This window comes from Varanus komodoensis, unplaced genomic scaffold (genome assembly GCF_004798865.1).
Source record: "Varanus komodoensis strain SLA01 unplaced genomic scaffold, ASM479886v1 scaffold32, whole genome shotgun sequence".
Classification (NCBI taxonomy): Eukaryota; Metazoa; Chordata; class Lepidosauria; order Squamata; family Varanidae; genus Varanus; species Varanus komodoensis.
Window position 1 is genome coordinate 158,099 of NW_025335798.1, and position 19,836 is coordinate 177,934.

General features: G+C 43.3%; 2 protein-coding genes across 6 annotated transcripts in view; both read left to right on the forward strand.

The window, feature by feature from the left end:
- Positions 1 to 1,712: 1,712 nt before the first annotated feature.
- On the forward strand, positions 1,713 to 13,722 carry RHOD (ras homolog family member D). Its single transcript, XM_044438238.1, has 5 exons — positions 1,713 to 2,012; positions 6,693 to 6,780; positions 11,577 to 11,686; positions 12,391 to 12,525; positions 13,053 to 13,722. Exons 1-5 carry the CDS (start codon positions 1,866 to 1,868, stop codon positions 13,215 to 13,217), a joined length of 645 nt encoding a protein of 214 aa, XP_044294173.1. The 5' UTR covers positions 1,713 to 1,865; the 3' UTR covers positions 13,218 to 13,722.
- Positions 13,723 to 17,441: 3,719 nt separating this feature from the next.
- Positions 17,442 to 19,836, forward strand: part of KDM2A (lysine demethylase 2A) — a 57,746-nt gene continuing 55,351 nt past the window's right edge. Inside the window, exons 1-2 of one of the 5 annotated variants that reach the window (XM_044438011.1) lie at positions 18,425 to 18,456; positions 19,330 to 19,357. In XM_044438011.1, the coding sequence (XP_044293946.1) occupies positions 18,440 to 18,456; positions 19,330 to 19,357 (45 nt within the window). In that variant the 5' untranslated portion in view covers positions 18,425 to 18,439. Of the gene's footprint in view, positions 17,573 to 18,424; positions 18,503 to 18,620; positions 18,726 to 19,329; positions 19,358 to 19,836 lie in introns of those variants that run through there. The other 4 variants (XM_044438012.1, XM_044438013.1, XM_044438015.1 and 1 more) reach the window with 4 other exon arrangements.

Genomic DNA, 19,836 nt, shown 5'->3' on the forward strand with positions numbered 1-19,836 from the left:
CATACTTTTAACAGCTTCCACAGAACCATATAGCAAATGAAGCTTCCACCAGTATGGAAATGAGCCATGAGGACAGCTTCACCAGTTGTATTTCTGTCTGCTAGGCTGCTGTTAAAGGTGGGGGGTGATATGGAACAGTTGAAAAGGTATCAACTCTGCCCGTAATGGATATTCCCGAAAGAATGCCCCAAGATATTATTTCACCAGATGCAACTTTCTGTGCAACCCTTAAGGCTATAGATGTCCCCCACAGGCTTGGACTTGGAAACTCATTTTTGTTCTGTTGTTTTTAAAGATTTGCTTCATTTGCTTCTGACAAGAGAAAACCAGGATTTAAGGAGAGGCCTGAAAGATCAGAGCCTCTGTGATTAGAAAGAAATCTTTGCCTGTGAAAGCAGCCTCAGCCAGCCTGATTTGGGGACAAAGGTAATGGCCCACAGAGATTCATTCATGTCCACCCTAAAAGGTATGCAAGAACAGAGCAGGTGTAGACCAGCTTGGCTTTTCCTGGGGCCATGGGGCTCCTCACTAAGAACTCCTGGACTCATCATACAGGATCCTGAATTCTTCCTTTGCCCCGTTTAACCCCAGCCCCAAAGATGCTGCCCAGTTCAGTCTCTGTTCAGCTGGCAGGGAATCAGAAAGCAACCAATCGCTCTCATACATGGATCTGCAAGTTTTAAAATGAAGCGGGCCTACTTCGTTGACAATGGCATTCAGTTAACAGCACAGCAGTGTCTGTCCTGCACAGCTCTCCATATATAAAAGTTCCACCTGCGCCGTTTTCTCTGTGCCTTACAGTTGATTCTGAAACCAAGTGAATGCTTGCATGTGTGTGCATGGAACAGGGGATCAAATCACTGTTCAGAGGACCTGTCCCTTTGCGGGCTTTTATTACACCACTGTGTAATACATGGGTAAACCAGGGTGGCGTAGTGGTTAAGAGCGTGGCACTGGGACTCAGACGACCTGGGTTCTAGTCCCCGCTCAGCCATGGGGCCAACTGGGTGACTTTGGGCCAGTCACAGACTCTCAGCCCAACCTACCTCACAGGGTGGTTGTTGGGGGTATAAGATGGAGGAGGAGAATGATGTGAGCTGCCTTGAGCCCTTTGTAGGAAAAAGGTAGCATATAAATCGAAAAATAAATAAATAAATAAACCTGAGTATAGGTAGGACATGAGCAGAAGGCAACTGAGATGCCCATAGTATGATCTGAAGGCACATAAGACATCTACCATGTTGGAGCTAAGCAGGTCTGGGGCTGGCCTGAACTTGGAGGGGAGACCACCCGGGAACAGCATGTAGCCACCTTGCATTCCACAGTGGGAGAAAGGTGGGATATAAATTTAATAAATTAATAAATCTTTGCATTGCTTGGTATGTATTTGACACCTCTGTCTTTCTTGCTATGGCTGTTTTGTTGCACTGTCTGGTTTGAGAAGTAATATATGGGCATTGGTGCTCTTTTGCATATAACACTTGATCTCTTGCACCTGTCTGGCACACCACAGTCTAAGGAAAAGCCCAAAGCCTACATATGCACTTCCTTTTGGTCTTAATCATTTACTTTGTAGTTCTTCATTGCAAGGTGGGTGGATCCTTTGGTGAGTGTGCAGCTGTTTACACTCTCCGCCCTGTGCCAGCCGATCTCTCGCATTCCTGCCACACCCGTCCTTCTCCAGTGGCTGCTGGCCACTCTGCCCTGTGGACACTTTACTGCAAGGCTCACCAGGAAGGACCAGGTTCTCTCCATTGGAAGCCACCTCTGGACAGCCCCTGAGAAGAAGAGGATCTTGGGTGGTTTGCTTCCTTGGATCCCCCCCCCCAAAGGCATCTGTCGTGGGGCCCTAGGAGCTGGTGGAAATGCAGGGAGTTCCAGAGACTTCAGGGCAGTCAGGGACCAAGACGAAGACTGAAGGAATCCCTGAGATCAAAGTTGTTACAGTCGGAGACGGAGGCTGTGGAAAGACGTCGCTGCTCATGGTCTTCGCAAAAGGAGAGTTCCCTAAGGTAAGCCTCCGCAGCCCACAGGGGCACCTTTCTGCTCCCAGGACTCTCACCGTGCTGCTTCAGGGCTAGACAAACACTCCATGTTTCTTCTGTCCTGAGCTGATCCCTGGAAGGTGCGCGTGCCATTTTCACTGACATGAACCTGTAGATGCTAAATTCTAGCAACAGCCAGAAGCGAAGCAGCCCTTTTTATTTTTCATGTAAAATGGGCATTATGTCCCTAGCTCTTCTGGATTTAGTCATTAATTTATTATTCATTTATTTATTCATTAATTTGTACCTAGTTCAGTAGGGAGAACTGGAGTGGTGACCAGGAATACTACTAGTGTTAGCAAGCCTATTAAAATATGGATTAAGATGCCAATATTATGCTATACAAAACGCAACATGGCTTGGAAAAATCAAAAAAGGTTTTTCTGAAGACATATTTTGAATGTACACTGTTTCTCCAGGGACAGTGGAGAAAGAAAATTCTCCCTATAGGACTGATGGCATCTAAAGTGATATAGATAAACTGACAGCTTTGAATCCAACACATAATAGAAATAGCTCAACCCTGTTTGCTCTTGTTTACCTAAAACAACTAAGAGTCCTGTTATATCTGAAATCTAGGTGTGTTACAGTATAAGATTTCATACATTAGAATCCACTTTGTTCAGTTGCATGAAGAACTATCTTGGGATGGCTGGCTTATTTATTTATTTATTTATTTATTTATTTATTTTATATACCACCCTGCTAGCCATAGGCACACTGAGCAGCTTGCATCGTGATAAAATCCCGAGACAGCATAAAAACAATACAATACAATACACAACACAACACAACAACACATAATTACAAAGATCAATAATAATAAAATCATTAAATAAACAAAATGAAAATAGTAAAACATTAATAAAATATACATTGCATCAAACTCCAAAAACAAAACATGAACCAATCAAAATTTTAGTTTAGAACAATATCTACATATTGGCAGCCGCTTATGATAGCATAAAAATTAAACATAATTAAAAATCAAGAAAATTCACCTGTTAAAATAACTATGGAACAGATGTATCTTAAGCTGGTGCCTAAAGGCAGATGCATGTCTATTGCGACAGGCCCAGCCCAGAACCTTTTGCTGTCCAGGGCAAAGGACAGGCTGAGGGTGCCTCCTCCTCCTTCTCCGCTGTCAGCCAGACCGGCAGTCGGCGGCCGAATCTGGATGCAGGCAGCGCCGCTTGCCGCCGCCCTCCCCACCGGCAACGCGCCTCTCTCGACCGCCCGGGGAAGCGGCCTTACTCTGCCCAAGGCCCCATGTGAGCACAAATAGAAATAGCAGGGTTTTCTAGCATAAGCTTTCAATGTATGTATCAGAATGCATACCTATGCAAGGGGGGGGTGTTTGCGTATCTATATGTGGCCAGAAATACTAGTGTCCTTAGGCATAATAATGCCTAGACTTTAACAAACGCAAACCAAGCATCCATGTATTTGCCCACTTGCAGACGAGGCCTAAAGATGACCCATTCAAAGCCTGAAAGCTTCATTAAATCCTCAACTGATTATGTTATTGAATGTGGCCATTTGTCCTTCCATTGGTATAATATTAGTCTTTTAGCCATTAAAAGGGAACAGAGAATCTGTTTATAAGGATCTTGCACTAAGTTCCAAGATGAAGTAGAGAACCGAGAAGACAGGCACAGTAGCAAAGACGAAAGAACCCTCAGTCCCAAAGTTTATCTATATTATCTATTATATTATTACCTCCTCCCAAATACCCAACACATGGGGTACAGAAGCATTTGCTATGCAACACCTTGAACGGTTAGCTGACTTAGATAAAAGATGTTGTGGTGTCCAATATATCTGAAATATTTTTTTTCTGAATGAGATGCAACCAAAATCAATCAGTCTTTCTGAGGTAGATGCAGGAATCCATTTAATGAGCAGAATAGGACCATTCAATTTATTATTCCATTCTTAAGGGCCTGTGTATTATACCTGATCAACGATAGTAACTATTTATAATCCTCGATTCGTCTGTTCAGCTTCAATCAATCCTTCCAGTAGTAGAGGAGACTCTGAAGCTGTAAAAGCACTGGGGGCAAAACTTGACAATGTGACGCTGACACCTGCTAGAGGCAAGTCCCAGAAATTGGAGGCTTTTATGTAGGGCACTTGCTGGTGGGGTAGAAGGAGAGGCAGCAGCTTTTTGGCCTTTCCGGCTTCCTACATTTTCTGCCAGATGGGCCTCTGAGCTTATCAGTCTGATACGCCCACCCACAACACAGCCAGTTCATCCTCTCCCAAGATCAAAACATCCACTTCAGGAAAGAAGGACACCCCAGCGCTTTCCACAACATCCCTGCTCAAACCCCCCCACCACACACACACACACACACACACACACACACACACACACACACCAGGCTGAAACATTGTCTATGTGGCTGCAGGTGGCAGGTGGGAGTTCCTAGCATCCTGATGACCTTCAGACACCATGCTGGAAACATAGGATTGCTCAGAGGGGAAATTATTACAGTGACCAACAAGGCGGTGTTGAAGATTTTTTTAAATGGTATTGGCAAGCTTACTAACACTTGCAGTGCATTTTTTAGAAGAAGAAGCTCCCACAATTTAGGCTGCAGATGTGTGTTTTATCTTCTTGATAAGCTTTAACAGTTTCACCTTGAAGTCTCCTTTGAATTTCATTTGTTTAGGGTCAGTAACAGTGACCTGGCTCATATGTAATAATGACTAGCCCAATTTTGCTTTAAAAAAACCCCTCCCCCACAAGCTTTGTCTGTGTGTGTGTGTGTGTGTTCAACAATTACAGCAAGTAGAGAAATAGAAAGAAATCAAGCTTTATTGAGCAAGATGGAGAAATTACCTCTCTGCACACTTGTTAAAAAATATGCTTTTGTTACCATGCTTCATACAACCACCTGCTCATACATTTTGCCCATGAACAGGTGAAATATAGATATGAAAGAGTTGTTCAGTCACAAAGTCGTGCCTGACTCTTCACAACCCCATGGACAACATTCCTCCAGGTTCTCCTGTCCTTCATTCCCTGGAGGAAATACACCCAGGCCCATACCTACCTCTCCAGTGACCCCATCCAGCCACCTCAACCTCTGCCCTCCCCTTCTTCTTTTGCCATCAATTGTTCCCAGCATTAGGGTCGTTTCCAATGAATCCTTCCTTCTCATTAGGTGGCCAAAGTATTTGAGCTTCAGTTTTAGTACCTGACTTTCTAGAGAGCCCTCTGGGTTGATTTCCTTTAGGATTGACTGATTTGATCTCTTTGTAGTTCAAGGGACTCGCAGGAGTCTTCTCCAACACCACAATTCAAAAGCATCAATTCATCAGCGCTCAGCCTTCCTTATGGTCCAGGTTTCACAGACATACATTACAACTGGGAAATCCATAGCCTTGACTATACGCACTTTTGTTGGCAGGGTGATGTCTCTGCTTTTTAGTATGCTGTCCAGATTTGCCATAGCTTTCCTCCCAAGGAGCAAACATCTTTTAATTTCTTGGCTGCAGTCACTGTCTGCAGTGATCTTGGAGCCCAAGAAAATAAAATCTGTCACTACCTCCATTTCTTCCCCATTTATTTTCCAGGAAGCAATAGAACCAGATGCCATGATCTTAGTTTTTTCAATGTTGAGTTTCAAGCCAACTTTTGCACTCTCCTCTTTCACCCTCATCAAGAGGCTCTTTAAATTCTCTTCACTTTCTGCCATTGGAGTGGTATCATCTGCATATGTTAATTCATTTTATATTTTTAATTATATTTTAATTGATGTATTGTGAGCCGCCCCGAGGCTTCGGCGAATGGGGCGGCATAGAAATTTTCTAAATAAATAAATAAATAAATATCATCATTGAGGCCCCATCAGTGAGGGTGTTCAAAGATAGGCTGGACATGCACATAGTGGGCATGTGAGCAGAGCCAGCTGGAGCCAAGGGTCAGACTAGATGGCCCAGGAGACCCCTTCTGACTCACTCTGTTTCTATGTTTCTATGTTGTTGATATTTCTCCTGGCAATCTTAATACCAGCTTGTGATTCATCTAGCCCAGCCTTTCATATGATGTACTCTGCATATAAGTTAAATAGGCAGGGTGACCATGTACAGCCTTGCCGAGCTCCTTTCCCAATTTTGAAGTAATCAGTTGTTCCATATCTAGTTGTCACTGTTGCTTCTTGACCCACGTACAGGTTTCTCAAGAGACAAATAAGATGGTCTGATTCTCCTTTCTCTTTAAGAACGTGCCACAATGTGTTGTGATCCACACAGTCAAAGGCTTTAGCATAGTCAATGAAGCAAAAGGAGAGCTGGTGCCAAATTTCAAATGCTATTAATTTAGAAGGTGCACATGCCATAGAATCTCATGCCAGGGCACCAATGTGGTTACGCATGGAGCAAACCCTCGCTGGAAAAAATAACTGAGAGAAGGAAAGGGGTTCTCAGTACCAAATGGAGGGGAAATGTTCAGCCAATAACGGTAGGACCCTGTGACCCTACGAATGCTGAATTACCACCAGAACTAAAGGTAGTTGAAATCCAACAGCATCTGGAAACCACAGTTTCCCAGCCCTACGGGCTAGATCAAATAGTACAGTACATCTATTCATTTTTGCAGACTACGCAAAAAACATGAGTTTCTTCTTCCTTTTCTTTTAGGTTTATGTCCCAACAGTGTTTGAGAAGTATTCGGCTCCCTTTCAGTTTGGTGACAAGCAAGTGCATATTAATCTTTGGGATACAGCAGGTATGTTTGTGCGTGCGTGTGTGTGTGTGAGAGAGAGAGAGAGAGAGTGAGAGAGAAAGAGAGAATGGTAAACTGAGTGTTAAGCTATAAGGGAAAAAACACTCCGATGTTACATTGGGCCAAATTATGCTAGTGCAAGAATGGGCAAGTTTTCAAGTAATACAGGCAGCTTCTCACGGGTGAAAGTTAACTGTAACTCAGGTATTTGCACATTCCTATGATTCACAATTCTGCCAGCAAATTTCCAGGGCGGTGAGTTTGGAAAGCAGACCTGAGAGTGATGAATGAAAGAATGTGTTTAGGCTGTTGAAGAGGCTGTTTGCAATGACATAAGGAACAATCCCCTTCAATATCTTAACTACGAGTCTATAAGGATTTAAAAATGCAATAATAGGTTTCCTACCTGTAAGTTCTCTCACATTATGTTTTTCCCACATATGGCTTTATATCTGGGGGAAAGGCTGATGTGAACAAATCACAAATCCTGTGTGTCAGAAAGAGGACCTCTCTCACCAGTATACAGGAGAAAGCCCTGCAGGGATGGAAAATGGGATATCCCATGATCTCTCTATAGCTATGCAGCCCAACTAAGAGGGAAAGGTGCTGGTTCCTCCTGGATGCGTGCCACTCCCTCTACAAAGACTGCTTTTGGATAAGGTGGCCCAAACTTCCCTTACGCTCCAGAAGCATCAGGTAGGGAGCTGGAAGTCCAGGGGCCAAATCTACCCCTCCTGGGGTCCCTCTCCCCTGTCCCCGCCGCTTTCCCACAGAACCCTGGTAGTTCCCAGGCTTTGGTGCAGCCATCTTCCCCTCTAAAATGTCGAAACACCTCTCTGCCGCGGCATGCAAACTGCCTGTAAGACCCTTAAGGAAAAACATGTTGGGGGGAGGGGTGCTTTTGGCTCCACCCCTTCTGCCTATGGCTCCACCCACCACAGGGAGGTGATCCCTGAGAACTTCTCTGAAATTGACCTTGGCGTGAGGACTGAAGGAGTTCCTATGCTTGACAATGGAAGAAAGAATCTGCTGCCACTTCGGTGAGAGCCCTTCTGCTTACTAATTCATTACTGAATTCCCATGGCGAAAAACTGTATTTGAGCATCAGTTCTGATGGGAGACAAGTGAGTTACTTTAACAAGTTTCTTCTCTACAACCCTATTTCTGATGATAAGAACTAGACAAGCATGAAGAAAGGTGGGGCATGGCAGGCAGGTACTACAATCTTCTTGATGGAGCAGATTATTAGAGAGGCCTTCAGTATTCCAAAAGACAGCCTTTAAAGCAGGCCTGGGCATTGTACAGCCTGCGGGCCGCATCCGGCCCGATGGCTGACCCTGACTGGCCCGCATGAGGTCACTGGCAAATTAAAAGTCAATGCAAATATATATCGTCGTAATATAGATGCAAGCAATACAACTGCACTGCTTTTATTTTGAAGGATCTGCTAAATTGAATTGAATTTATTGCTTTTCATGTAATGATAATGTTTTTGTGAATATTCATTAGTGTTGTTCTGTGCTCCACATTTTCATTGTATCATTGTAATGTTTCATTTACTGTTTTTATAGAGAAATATATTGAGCAGATCTGTAAGTGTATTGGTCCGGCCCTTAACAACTGTCAAAGTTTCTCATGTGGCCCCATAGAAAAATTAATTGCCCACCCCTGCTTTAAAGACTTGCAATGAGAGACAGTGTGGTGTAGTGGTTAAGAGTGAGGGTCTGGGGCTCAGGTGATATGGGTTCTCATCCCTGCTTAGCCATGGAGCCAACTGCCCAGTCAGAGGCTCAGCACAACCGACCTCACAGGGTTGTTGTTCTGAGAATAAAATGGAATGGAGGAAGAGAATCATGTACGTTGCCTTAAATTCCTTGAGAGGAATTATGGTGGGATATAAATATAATAAGCAAACAAACAGATGTGACACACACCTTCCAAAAAAGTCAATCTAGTCTAAATAATGTTTGCTGAGGTGGGAATATCCCCATAACCCAAAACTGCGTTGAGGAGAAGATGAGGAAAATCTCTGATGAAAGAATATTATATTAAATATATTTCTTTGCAACAAATTGGCTCCTTTTCAAATGTAACTTTGAAGGGGGAAATAGAATTCTGTAAATACATTTAGGAATCATATGATCTCTGGAAGAGCCACAGAATTTTTCAGGACTTGTCCTCTAGGGAAGGAGAGAAAGCTCTGCCCTCAAAGATGGTAACCCATCCTCACAAACCCCCTCTGTTAGGTCCATGGCTGGTCCTCTGATCCCAGATTGCACAAAAAGGTGTCCCATAGGCATGCACAGGGAGACGGTATTTCTGCAGGATTTAATGTCTCAAGTGGCCCTGACAGACTTCCAGAGCACAGGGAGAACTAGACCAATCCATTGGAGGGAAAAATAGAAAGAATGAAAGAAAGCATAGAGATAAAAACCATAAATAAAAGTTTAAAAGCTTCCCGTAACCCACCTTCTATCCTGCAGGAGAAAATGACAGAGCATTTGAAAAGGCAGTTCCTCCCTCTTGGATTGCTAAATTAATAATGCAAACGAAATGTATCATCATAAAATTTTGGGTGACTTTTCCTTCATTTGTTTACAAAGAACTGCAGGCTGTGTAGCTTGTCAGGTTAGCTCATTACCCCTACAGTTTCTGGAAGGATGTGAAACATTTTCCTTTACACTGGTATTAGCCCAACCAGACACGTTCAGTATAGTCATATAGGAAACAATTCTCTTCTAGACACAGAAAAGTCGCTGCTCTAGAGACTGTAAAATGTCAAATTTACAATTTGCAGAGTAGTTATACAGAGCTCTTCAGAGCTTCTGTCATGATCTGGTAATCTGGGAGCAGCAGGACAGACTATAAATCCTTCCCATCCCATTCCAGGGCATAAGTAAGAATAAAGTCTTACCCATCCCATGTTCATGACTGAAAGGTATTTACATTCTGTTCCCAGGATAGTGAGAGTGGGGACTCCTCCCTGGCCAAAGCCTCACTCCATCTGGACAGATGATCAGATGACAGAGGCAGTAAGCCAGGGCAGGGCAAGGCAGAAATGAGGAGCTTGGGACATGCCATTCATAGAATGGCCTTCCAAAAGTCATTCTCCTGGCGCCCTCTTTGCAATCTTTTCAGCACCAGGGAAAAACAGTCCTCTTCTCCACACATTTTATGACTGATTTTAATACTTGGATATTATTTATACTGTTTTTTCTTTTAATGCATTTTAACTTATTGGTACCTGACCACAACTGCGTATTTCTCTGTTTTATTGTTTTTATTATTGTTATTTTATGAAATATTATTTTATGTGATATTGTAATCTGCTTGGAGAGTCTTTGGACTAGTATAGTGGAATGTAAGTTGAACGAATGAATGAATGGATGAATGCTGAATCTTTGCCTATGAGCCATGCCAGCCCAGAAGCTAACACAGAGAGAGAGAGAGAGAGAGAGAGAGAGAGAGAGAGAGAGAGAGAGAGAGAGAGAGCGCGCGCGCGCGCGCGCGCGCAACCATTGCTGCTTATTGCATATTTGGGGGAAATTGTAACTACACAGCATGGATGGGGTTGAGCCTATATTAGTTCTGTCTCATTGCTTCACACCTGCTGCACTCAGGATTGCTTAGTTACCTTAAGACTGGCAGGAAGGATCATCAGATTAACAATAATGTCATCTGCAACCCAACAATATTCCCCTACGGAAGCACACCTGTAGCATAAACGGCTGTATTATGAAAGAGAAAGCATAAGGCAAGGAACCTAGGCAATGGTTGAATGTTAATTGGGTCAAACTTTCTACCTGAAATTTCACTTTCAGAAGAAAAAGGTCTCCATGTTAACCATGTGAACTTTCCAACATGGAATTAGCTGCTCAGTCACTGAAGAGAGAAAATGCAGAGCCATATAAGGAGTTGTTTCATCTCTAGAAAATAAGATCCTTTCTCACATCTTGAAATATAGGGTGATGTTTTGGGGCTAAGCAAAACACTAGGCATTCAAATAGCTGCACCTTTTCCTAAGGCAGAGGAGAAGAATTCAGGGAAAGGAAGGAGTTTGTGTCCACTTTGGACCACTCTGCACTTTGCAAGCAGCTGAGGAAAGGTTTTAAGAAAGCAAAGCCTATTAATAATAGAATGGTGTCCATTGACAGTTGGAATAAGCAAAAACCATTAATTAAATCACTGTATAGAGGGACAAATAACTGAATTAAAATCCACCAAGAGGGCCATCCCATGCATGCTTCCACAGTTTAGCCTCAGCATTCCCCAGCCAGGGCATACTGCAACTTCTGGGCCCTTTTCTGTGTAATCAAGCACAGAATTTCATCCCAAATGGTTAATTCATGTAGGGAGCTACGCTGTAGGTTTGGGATCATTCTTGACTTTTTTACTTTGCCCGCTTTCCTTGTAAGAAAAAGATGCCTGTTAGCACTGAAGCCATGTTTAAAGTTTGCATTTCCTTCTGTCTCAAGTGTGATCAGTCAAAACAGACCCTACAATATTAATTCTGTCACAGAATGCAACCCTGTACCCACCTAGCCGTGAACAAGCTCCACGGAACTCAATACAAATTACTTTTGAGCTGACATATACGGATATGTCACCTTGGGTGCCATATAGCAGGAAGGCAGGACAGAAATCCTCTTACACATAAATAAAAGGCCTAGCTATGCATATTTTAGATAGCAAAATGTGATGTAAGAGGATTGCATTTGTATATTGCAATCGATGGGAAAGGTTGCTCTTGTGTTGAAAAGTGAAACCAATGCATGCAGTTTTATCTCCACTCCATCCAGGACAAGATGATTATGACAGGCTCCGGCCCCTCTCTTATAGTGGGACTCATGTCGTTATCATGTGCTATGATGTTACCAACCCATCCAGCTTTGACAATATTCTAATAAAGGTAATAAGAATACCTATTAACTCAAGTCTCTCTACGATACTCATTGACAATATTTGATGTCTGTGGGATTAATGTGATAAAAGACAATAAGTAAATAGTCACACTGTCTCTATCATAAACATGGGTAGCAGTGTGGATAGTGTATCAGGGTAGCACTGACTCATACAAACCTATCTCTGTCACAAAAGATAATTACATCTTTTAAAAAACTTTGTCAAGGGGTGGTGAGAGCAAGAAAAATATTATCCATCAGGTGTCCACCAGCTGTCCAAAATACATCTCCTATATAATCTAGTGTACAGGCTAAAAGCTTTAGGTTGTGGTTCTCTAGAAAAATCGCTTTATTTCCTTTGCTCATCTATTTACCAGAACCTTTCAGTCATCACTACTGTAATCTAGAGGTGGCATAGCATAGATCCAGATCTACAGGTGTTGATTGGTAAATATTTCTAACTTCCAACTATTTAACAATAGCAACAATAAAATTACCCTTCCCCCTTTCTTGCTGCCCCAAATTCTATTGCTGAAGTGAAGAAAGAAGGGGAAACCAGGAATCCATTTTTGTGGGGAAGCTATAGTCACTTATGTGAGCTGTGTTTTGTTCTAGAACTCATTCTTGAGGTTCTAATAAACAAAAAAGCTGTTCCTGCCCCACTGTACACTAATCTCTTCTCCCTCTCCCTTCTCCACTCCCGGCCTTTTAGTGGCATCCTGAAGTGAATCATTTCTGCAGGGGGATTCCCATCCTACTGGTTGGCTGCAAGACAGATCTAAGGAAGGACAAGATTCAGCTAAGGAAGCTACATCATGACAATCTAGAGCCCATCACATACCAGGAGGTAAAACAAAGACAGCCCCCTGGGCATAATTTACTGATATGCAAGGCCTGGTAAAGTTTTGGAGGCCTTCCTCACTGGCCAATTAGAGGCACAAAAGGTGTTACTCAGTTTTTCTTCTATGTGCTGATCCTTGCCAGAGGAATGGCCAATAACCCAGGGCAGCTTGGATTGCAGTGCAAGTTCTTTCCTAATAGAAGTATGAGGTAAGACACCTGAATGAGATGGCCCTCCTCAGGCATCAGATGATGTGGTGCCATCAAAGGACAGAAAAGTGCCAGATATTTTGTGCATTATAGTTGATATATTATAAAATATAATTGTCCTATGTTGCTATATCTTCTCAACATGATACCCAGAATTTGGATTTCTGCTCAAGTACCTAAATATTTTAGGCCTTCTCTGCCATTAAAGGGCTATAAATCGTCCGTAGAGGATGTGTTTTCATTTCCACCCATTCCCTTGATTCAGGAAGTAACAAAGTCTGTTCTGTTCTTTTCTTCTGCTTCCTCTATCCAAACTATTTGCAGGGAGAGGCATTAGCTCAGCGTCTCCATGCGGTTGCCTACCTGGAGTGCTCAGCCCGCTTGCATGAGAATATTGTAGACATCTTTACAGAAGCCTCCAAAGCAGCCTTGAGCACCCTGAAGAAACAGCGCCGCCATAAACACAAGAGGACTTGCCTGCTTTCCTGATCACCCACATGACCTGGTCTCAGCTCTGCCCTGTGGGAAGAAATCTCTTTAAATATATTTGTACAGCCAAGTGAAGCCAATGGGACACTTCCTTAGCTGGTGCAGATCAGCATGCAAGCAGATGGGCTGTACGAGATTGCAGCAGCTGAAAATTAGACCTTTCAGATCTAGTGACTTGGTATCCGCCTATAGCAGCCGAGCAAGAGATCACAGGTCTCATGGGAATCTGCAAATAATCTGGTCTCTTAACTCAAACGAACAATGTCTCTGGAATCAAGTGAAGACCCACTCAGATATTCCAGCCATGTCAGGCTACACTCACCAACCCAAATGCAGCTTTTGGCAACTAAGTAGTCCCCCGTCTGCTTGAGACTGCGAAAAGAACTGTCAAGCAATTGGGGTGGAACTGTACATGTTTGGTGGGCTGCATCCACCTTGATGAATCACAAAGGTATCAGGATAGGGCTATACCAACTCCTGAAAAAAGGACTACCTTCCTTCCAGAAAAAATAAAGGCCTGTTTGTGATGTTCCAACTGTTTGCCAATGTCATATTGCCACTTGATGTTCAAGCTGCCATCGGCTGTATCCTCTCAAGTAATTGTCTTATGATTGTTGATTGTCAGCGTGGCCCTGTCCAGAGAATGATATTTCCTGAGAAGGTGCACTAGCAAATACTCATTTCACACAGCTCTGGGACTCAATTCAGTTTTGTCATTTAGACTGCCTGGGAACTATAATTCCCAGCAGTGGTGCAGTGAGGTCACTTGAGAGTCTGGACTGAATGGCCTTATGAGGCCCTCTTTAGATGTCCATGGGTATTACTTCAGCTATGAAGCACCTAACTAACCTTTATCCTTCTCCTCATCCAAATGCTATTCCATGCTTTACAAGTGCTTCTACTTTCCTGGTATGTTAGAGGAATGAACAGATGAGAGATAGCTCGTCCATTACACAAAAAGGAAAAGAAATACTCTAAGCATGTGCAGCTTGGCAGTTTCAATGAATTTAAATGATAATACTACCATGACTACAGGAAAAAATGGAATTTGGTTCTGCTGCCAATCGCTGGGTAATCATTTGGAGAGGGGAGGCTGGGCTGCCAGTCTTAGCCCTATCTGCACCACTGATCCCTGGTGAAAGCCCTTGTTATGCCGGGTGGCACATAAATGTGATCATAGGCTTTTTGGGCAGGCACCTGAAAGAGCAGGTTAATTCTAGTACTTAATGTATATGATTCTACTAAAAGACGCATGCTCCTTGGGAGGTAAGCTATGGCAAATCTAGACAGCATACTAAAACGCAGAGACATCACCCAGCCAACAAAAGTACGTATAGTTAAGGCTATGGTTTTCCTAGTTGCAATGTATGGCTGTGAAAGTTGGACCATAAGGAAGGCTGAGCGCCAAAGAACTGAGGCCTTTGAATTGTGGTGCTGGAGGAGACTCCTGTGAGTCCCTTGGACTGCAAGGAGATCAAACCAGTCAATCTTAGAGGAGATCAACCCTGACTGCTCTTTAGAAGGCCAGATACTGAAGATGAAACTCAAATATTTTGGCCACCTCATGAGAAGGAAGGACTCCCTGGAGAAGAGCCTAACGCTGGGAACAATTGACAGCAAAAGAAGAAGGGGATGGCAGAGGATGAGGTGGCTAGATGGAGTCACTGAAGCAGTTGGTGTGAGCTGAAGCATGGGGGATGGTGGAGGACAGGAAGACCTGGAGGAGTGTTGTCCACGGGGTCGCAATGGGTCGGATGCGATTTCACAACTAGTAAGCAAGCAAGGATACCAGGCTAGAAGTGGAAGAGTGCCTAGCTTCTAAAAATGTCAGTACTTTGGAGAGCATTCAGGACTCTGGATGCATCTCATGATGGACAGAGGATGTTTCCCTTTCTAAGAGGTGTATTTCTATACTTTCAGCTCACCATTTGCTCATTGCTAAGGCAACATTTCAAAGGGAAAAGTCAGAACACACATGTAGTGGAAAAGTACACTATCAAATATGCTAGAACTTTATTTGCATCCAGCTAGTATACTGGACAGCACTTCCCATGGAAACTGCCTCAGGCAGGATAGGAGCAAGTCAAAGCTTATTGCCTGAAGGCTGTGACTACAGAATTGCATTAGTGATGCAACAAAACGTATTTGCATTTCATGTAGATGCTAGAGGCAATCAGAAGAAACAAGAGAATATTTATAGATTGATAAAAATCCAGTTCAGGGGTTTGATTTGAGCCTGGGTTGAGCAGTAAACTTCTTTTTCAGTACCAGAGGCCAACAACATCTACAATAATAATGAGAAATGAGACCTGTAACAATATGTTGCCATTAGTAGAATGCCCATTCAGGATGCCTGCCAGCCATGCCCCTTTCTAGATTGCCCTATTTCATTACTGCATGCTACCATTTAAAACAAAGGACAGTCAAAGGTCTGTGGCTTCTGAGCATGCTCAGTCCTCTGCTGCTTTGAGGTTCCTACCTTCCTACACCTTCCTTGTGTGCATGGATGATGTGATTTTGACTACCTATGATGTATTAACTTTTGGAAAATAATTCTGCTATTGGTATGGAGGGTAGCATCTTTAAATATGTTTAAAATGCTCTTTGTTTACTGCTAAATAACAACACATGGCTCCAAGGAAGAAGAGACTCCAAGTCAGACAGCACTACCAGACAAACAGTTTTAAGTCTTCCTTTCACATTTAATTATGCACTGTAAATATGACCTGCTTGAGTGAAAGAATACTTAAAAGGTACCTAGTTTCAGACTGTACAGCGGTTTTCTTTAGGCATAGGCTTTAGGGTTGGAGGCACACAAAGAAATACAAAAATTGAGGCAATTATTTTTACATACTTGGTTGAAGCACTTCCATAAGTGCTTCAGTGATAGTGAATAAAAGCATGGATCTCTTGATCCATTTAAAGTTCATTTTGTTCTGCCTGTATTTGTGACCTGGGATTACAAAGTCAAGCAATGACAAAGGAGAGTAGGATATGAAAAGTAAATCAAGAACACTCACAAAAAAAACCCTTGAAGGTACTTTAAAAACAAATACAATTTTAGATTAGAAACTTTCTTTTTAAGTTAAGCAACTGTATAGTTTTTTGAAGTTTCCAAGTGAACCCAAATTCTAAAAAAATAAGGTGAAAACCTTCCATTGACTCAGCCCCCAATTGTTTTGTAAAATACTTCAGGGGAAGGCAAATGAAGCAGATAGCATTGTGATGCTGAAAGACTTCTGCAGGCTACTGCATCCTGACATACTATGGAGTTTAATTAGACAAATGTCTTAATTTAACAATGAATATAATTCTAAAGTGGTTTAAAGTAATGTGCAAAATTATGCAAACATCCTTAAACTAGAACGGTTTTGCTTTAAAATTCTGGTTTAAGGACAACTAAATGAATGCTATAAATCACCAAATAGTAGTACTTGCGTTTTAAACAAGTGTGTAGCATAACTGATCACATCCTAACCCAAACCACATTGCTTAGTTTCTGAGTAATGTGGCTGGGATGGCAGCGCGAAATCTGCACGACCGCATAGTGTCAGTCCACTCGTTGAACCAGACTAACACCCTGATTGGAAATTTATTTTCCCAATTTCGCAAGTAAGATGCATTCACTAAAATGGCTTTAATTCCACATAATACATTCAGAATCGGGATACCGGTCAGTAAATTACAAGCATCGTGGTTTTACCTAAGGTGTTAAACTCCTTTTAGACTTGTGCAGTTTACATGTCCAATTCTACTCGTTTACACGACAGTAAATTCTACTGGGATTAATTTTCGATTGTACATGCATAGCATTGGCCTGTTCGACACAGATAGGTATATTATCATATTGTTACACCAAACTCTGTTAACCTATAATTTATTTCAAAACTTAGACGCGCACCCGTGCCTTTTTTAAACCTTGGGAAGATAACCTCATTAAACTAACGAAAGCCTGTTTTAAACCAAACTGAAGTGCCCCTCCGCTGAGTTCTGTCAACCCTCCAAAAAGATTAGGTTAACATCGCGCTTTTCAAAAACTTATCTCAACATTAACCGACGCTAAAGAAATTATATACCGACAAACAGCTAGTAAACGGGAATTACTTTCGTGATGTTGATGTCAGTCTCGTGAGTGCCTTTGCCTTTATTTGGGGCTTTCCGCGCGGATTCGGGAATATAAGAGAATCCTTTTACTGGATCAATGATCATTTTGCCATTTAAAAATCGCGGTCGCGGGATACGGAAATAGCATATTGTTACAACAGACGACGTCAGATGCAAGAGTAGCACGGCCCGATCCTAAACATGGACAAACCTGTGTGTATGTTAGCCCAAGTAAATTCGCTGAATTGCTGGTAAGTACGTTTACGACTTCAGCCTGAGTATCTCTGCCATATCGGAGGGACAAGCCTCCAGACTAGATGCCCTAAAAGAGTCTTGTCGCTCCCCGTTATTCAAAATTGTGCCATCGCATCGCATACTGGCCTTTGGCACTTGTGTGCGTGAGCGATGTCTTTTCTGGAGGAAGGGGGGAATTGCAAAAACTCTATTGCACTGAAGGGCTATGTGTTTTCTCTCCAGCTGAGACAGACAAAGCTTGCGAAGCCCCTACCCGCCCGTCTTCATACTAGTCGTCAGGCGAAAAATATTCCGGAGCATTCTCAGCGGGATTCGGTCCAAAACCACTTGTTGCTAACTGGGCCTAGAAATGGGACCAGTGCCCCAAACCTCTCTTAAGTGACCGCACAAAAGTAAAGCTTAAATAAATAAATAAATAAATAGCTCGGACTATCAACCCAGCTTCCTAAACGCCTAGAATTACGATCCACAGAAGTCATGCTCCGGATTACTTCCACTGAGATCAATAATCTACAGTAAACCCTGAACAACCATTGCCAGCTTGTCTGCTGCTCGACCAGCCTACGAGTACTACTGCGCACGCGTCAGAAACTATAATATTCCCATAGGCAAGAGCAATAGAAAACTACAGTTTTATGTAAGGTTGCGCTTCAAACCCGAAGGGCGGCCAAAAAATAAAATAAAATAAATGCGCATGCGTTCCGACTTCTTAACTCCAGACGCCCAAAAAGTAGTCTAAGCTTGTGCGCTTGCGCAGTTAAGGAGGGGTCGGTTCAGGGTGGGGAGAACTACGCCTGCGCATAGGAGTGCTTTGCTTGTTGGGAGGGGGTCAGTAAGAGAAGGCTATGCCGCGCAGGCGCAGTATGGCGGCCGAGTATGTGTATGTGAGAGTCTGACGGGTTCAAAATGGCGGCGGCTGCTTCTATGTGAGGGGAAGAATCTGGGGGTGGCGGGGAGGGAGCGAATGGTAGCGGCGGGCCGCTGGCGGCGGGTTGAGGGGCTGGGGGGCGCGGTACTAGGTCGTCTTTGTAGGCCCCAAGAGCCGATACGGCGGCGCGTGCTGGCCCAGTGCAGTGAGAGGCTCCGGTCGCGTCCCGGGGGTTGTTAGGGCTAGAGGCGTCAGGGTTCAGGCTGGGCTGCGAGTTCGGGGTAAGCATAAGGAGTCTGGGATGGGACCGGCGTTCGGGATCCCGGGTAGAGGAGGGTGAACGGGGTTGGGCCAGGTCGAGGCAAGCCGATTGCGCTGAGGGGAGAGTCTAGGGGAGTGTGTATCTGAGAAAGGCAAGTTGTGGGACTGGGAGGGCTGGATGTGTAGGCGAGACTGGTCTGGAATGGGGGGATTCCCGAGGTTGTTGAGCTAGAACGGTAACCGAGAACTTATTTATTTAATAACTGGATGGAAGCGGGAGAAAGTTAATTTAGGGGCAGAGAGTTGAAGAGAGTTACTTTTCTGAGGAGTTTCTGCTCTGGGTTTACCTTCTTGGAGGGTAGATGAAAAGAGATTGTAGTTCTCAGGGTACCCGCTCTGCCCTACTCCCTCCATATCTGGCCTACCTGAAAGGAACTGGAACACTGAAGGTTCTCCAGGACCACCTGATGACACCCCTGAACCGCCTTATGAAAGGATTAGGTTCCCCCTTCTATTGAGGAGTGTATTGCCCTTTTTGGATATTAAGGTTCTCAAGACTTCAGGGTTGAAGACAAACCCACTTGGGAATTAATTGATTTTCCGACTTTTTTCCCCCTGCCCTAGAAAGGGGCAAAGGAAAACTAGAGACCTGGTAAGATCTGTCTTTGTTTATATTCTGTAGCTTTGCAAACATTACTATAACTTGTTCTTTTCTCCAATGAAAGCCTTGTTGTCACTGCAATTATGTGTGCAAAATACTAATGCTAAAAAAACAAATTAAGATTCTGCTGGCTCTAACTTAGGGCTCTTTTGAGCAGAGATAGAGTTGACCTGACATATGTATGCTGAATCTTCATTTGGTGGCTTTGGGACTTAAAAAAGAGGGAGTGGAAAGAGCTGAAAAAGAAGCTGATTTGGAATGGGAGGTGGCAAGTAGGAGCCTCTGAATTTCTTTCACTCCACCCAATCCACTCTTACTGTTGTATGCTTTAGAAAATGATGAGGGGTGCAACTCCTAGCCTGCTCTGTTTTGGTTTTAAAGCTGGGTTTTAAACCATGCTGTGTGAGCTATATCTTATGCTTTTGTTTAACTCAAGCTCTAATGACAGTTTTTTGGAAACCGATTCCTGG

What these genes read in the sequence shown, in the direction of transcription:
- RHOD (XM_044438238.1), top strand. Translation starts at nt 1,866, where the DNA reads ATGCAGGGAGTTCCAGAGACTTCAGGGCAGTCAGGGACCAAGACGAAG. An exon ending in CAAAAGGAGAGTTCCCTAAG is followed by an intron (nt 2,013 to 6,692) that starts GTAAGCCTCCGC and finishes CTTTTCTTTTAG; the next exon opens with GTTTATGTCCCAACAGTGTT. An exon ending in AGCCCATCACATACCAGGAG is followed by an intron (nt 12,526 to 13,052) that starts GTAAAACAAAGA and finishes AACTATTTGCAG; the next exon opens with GGAGAGGCATTAGCTCAGCG.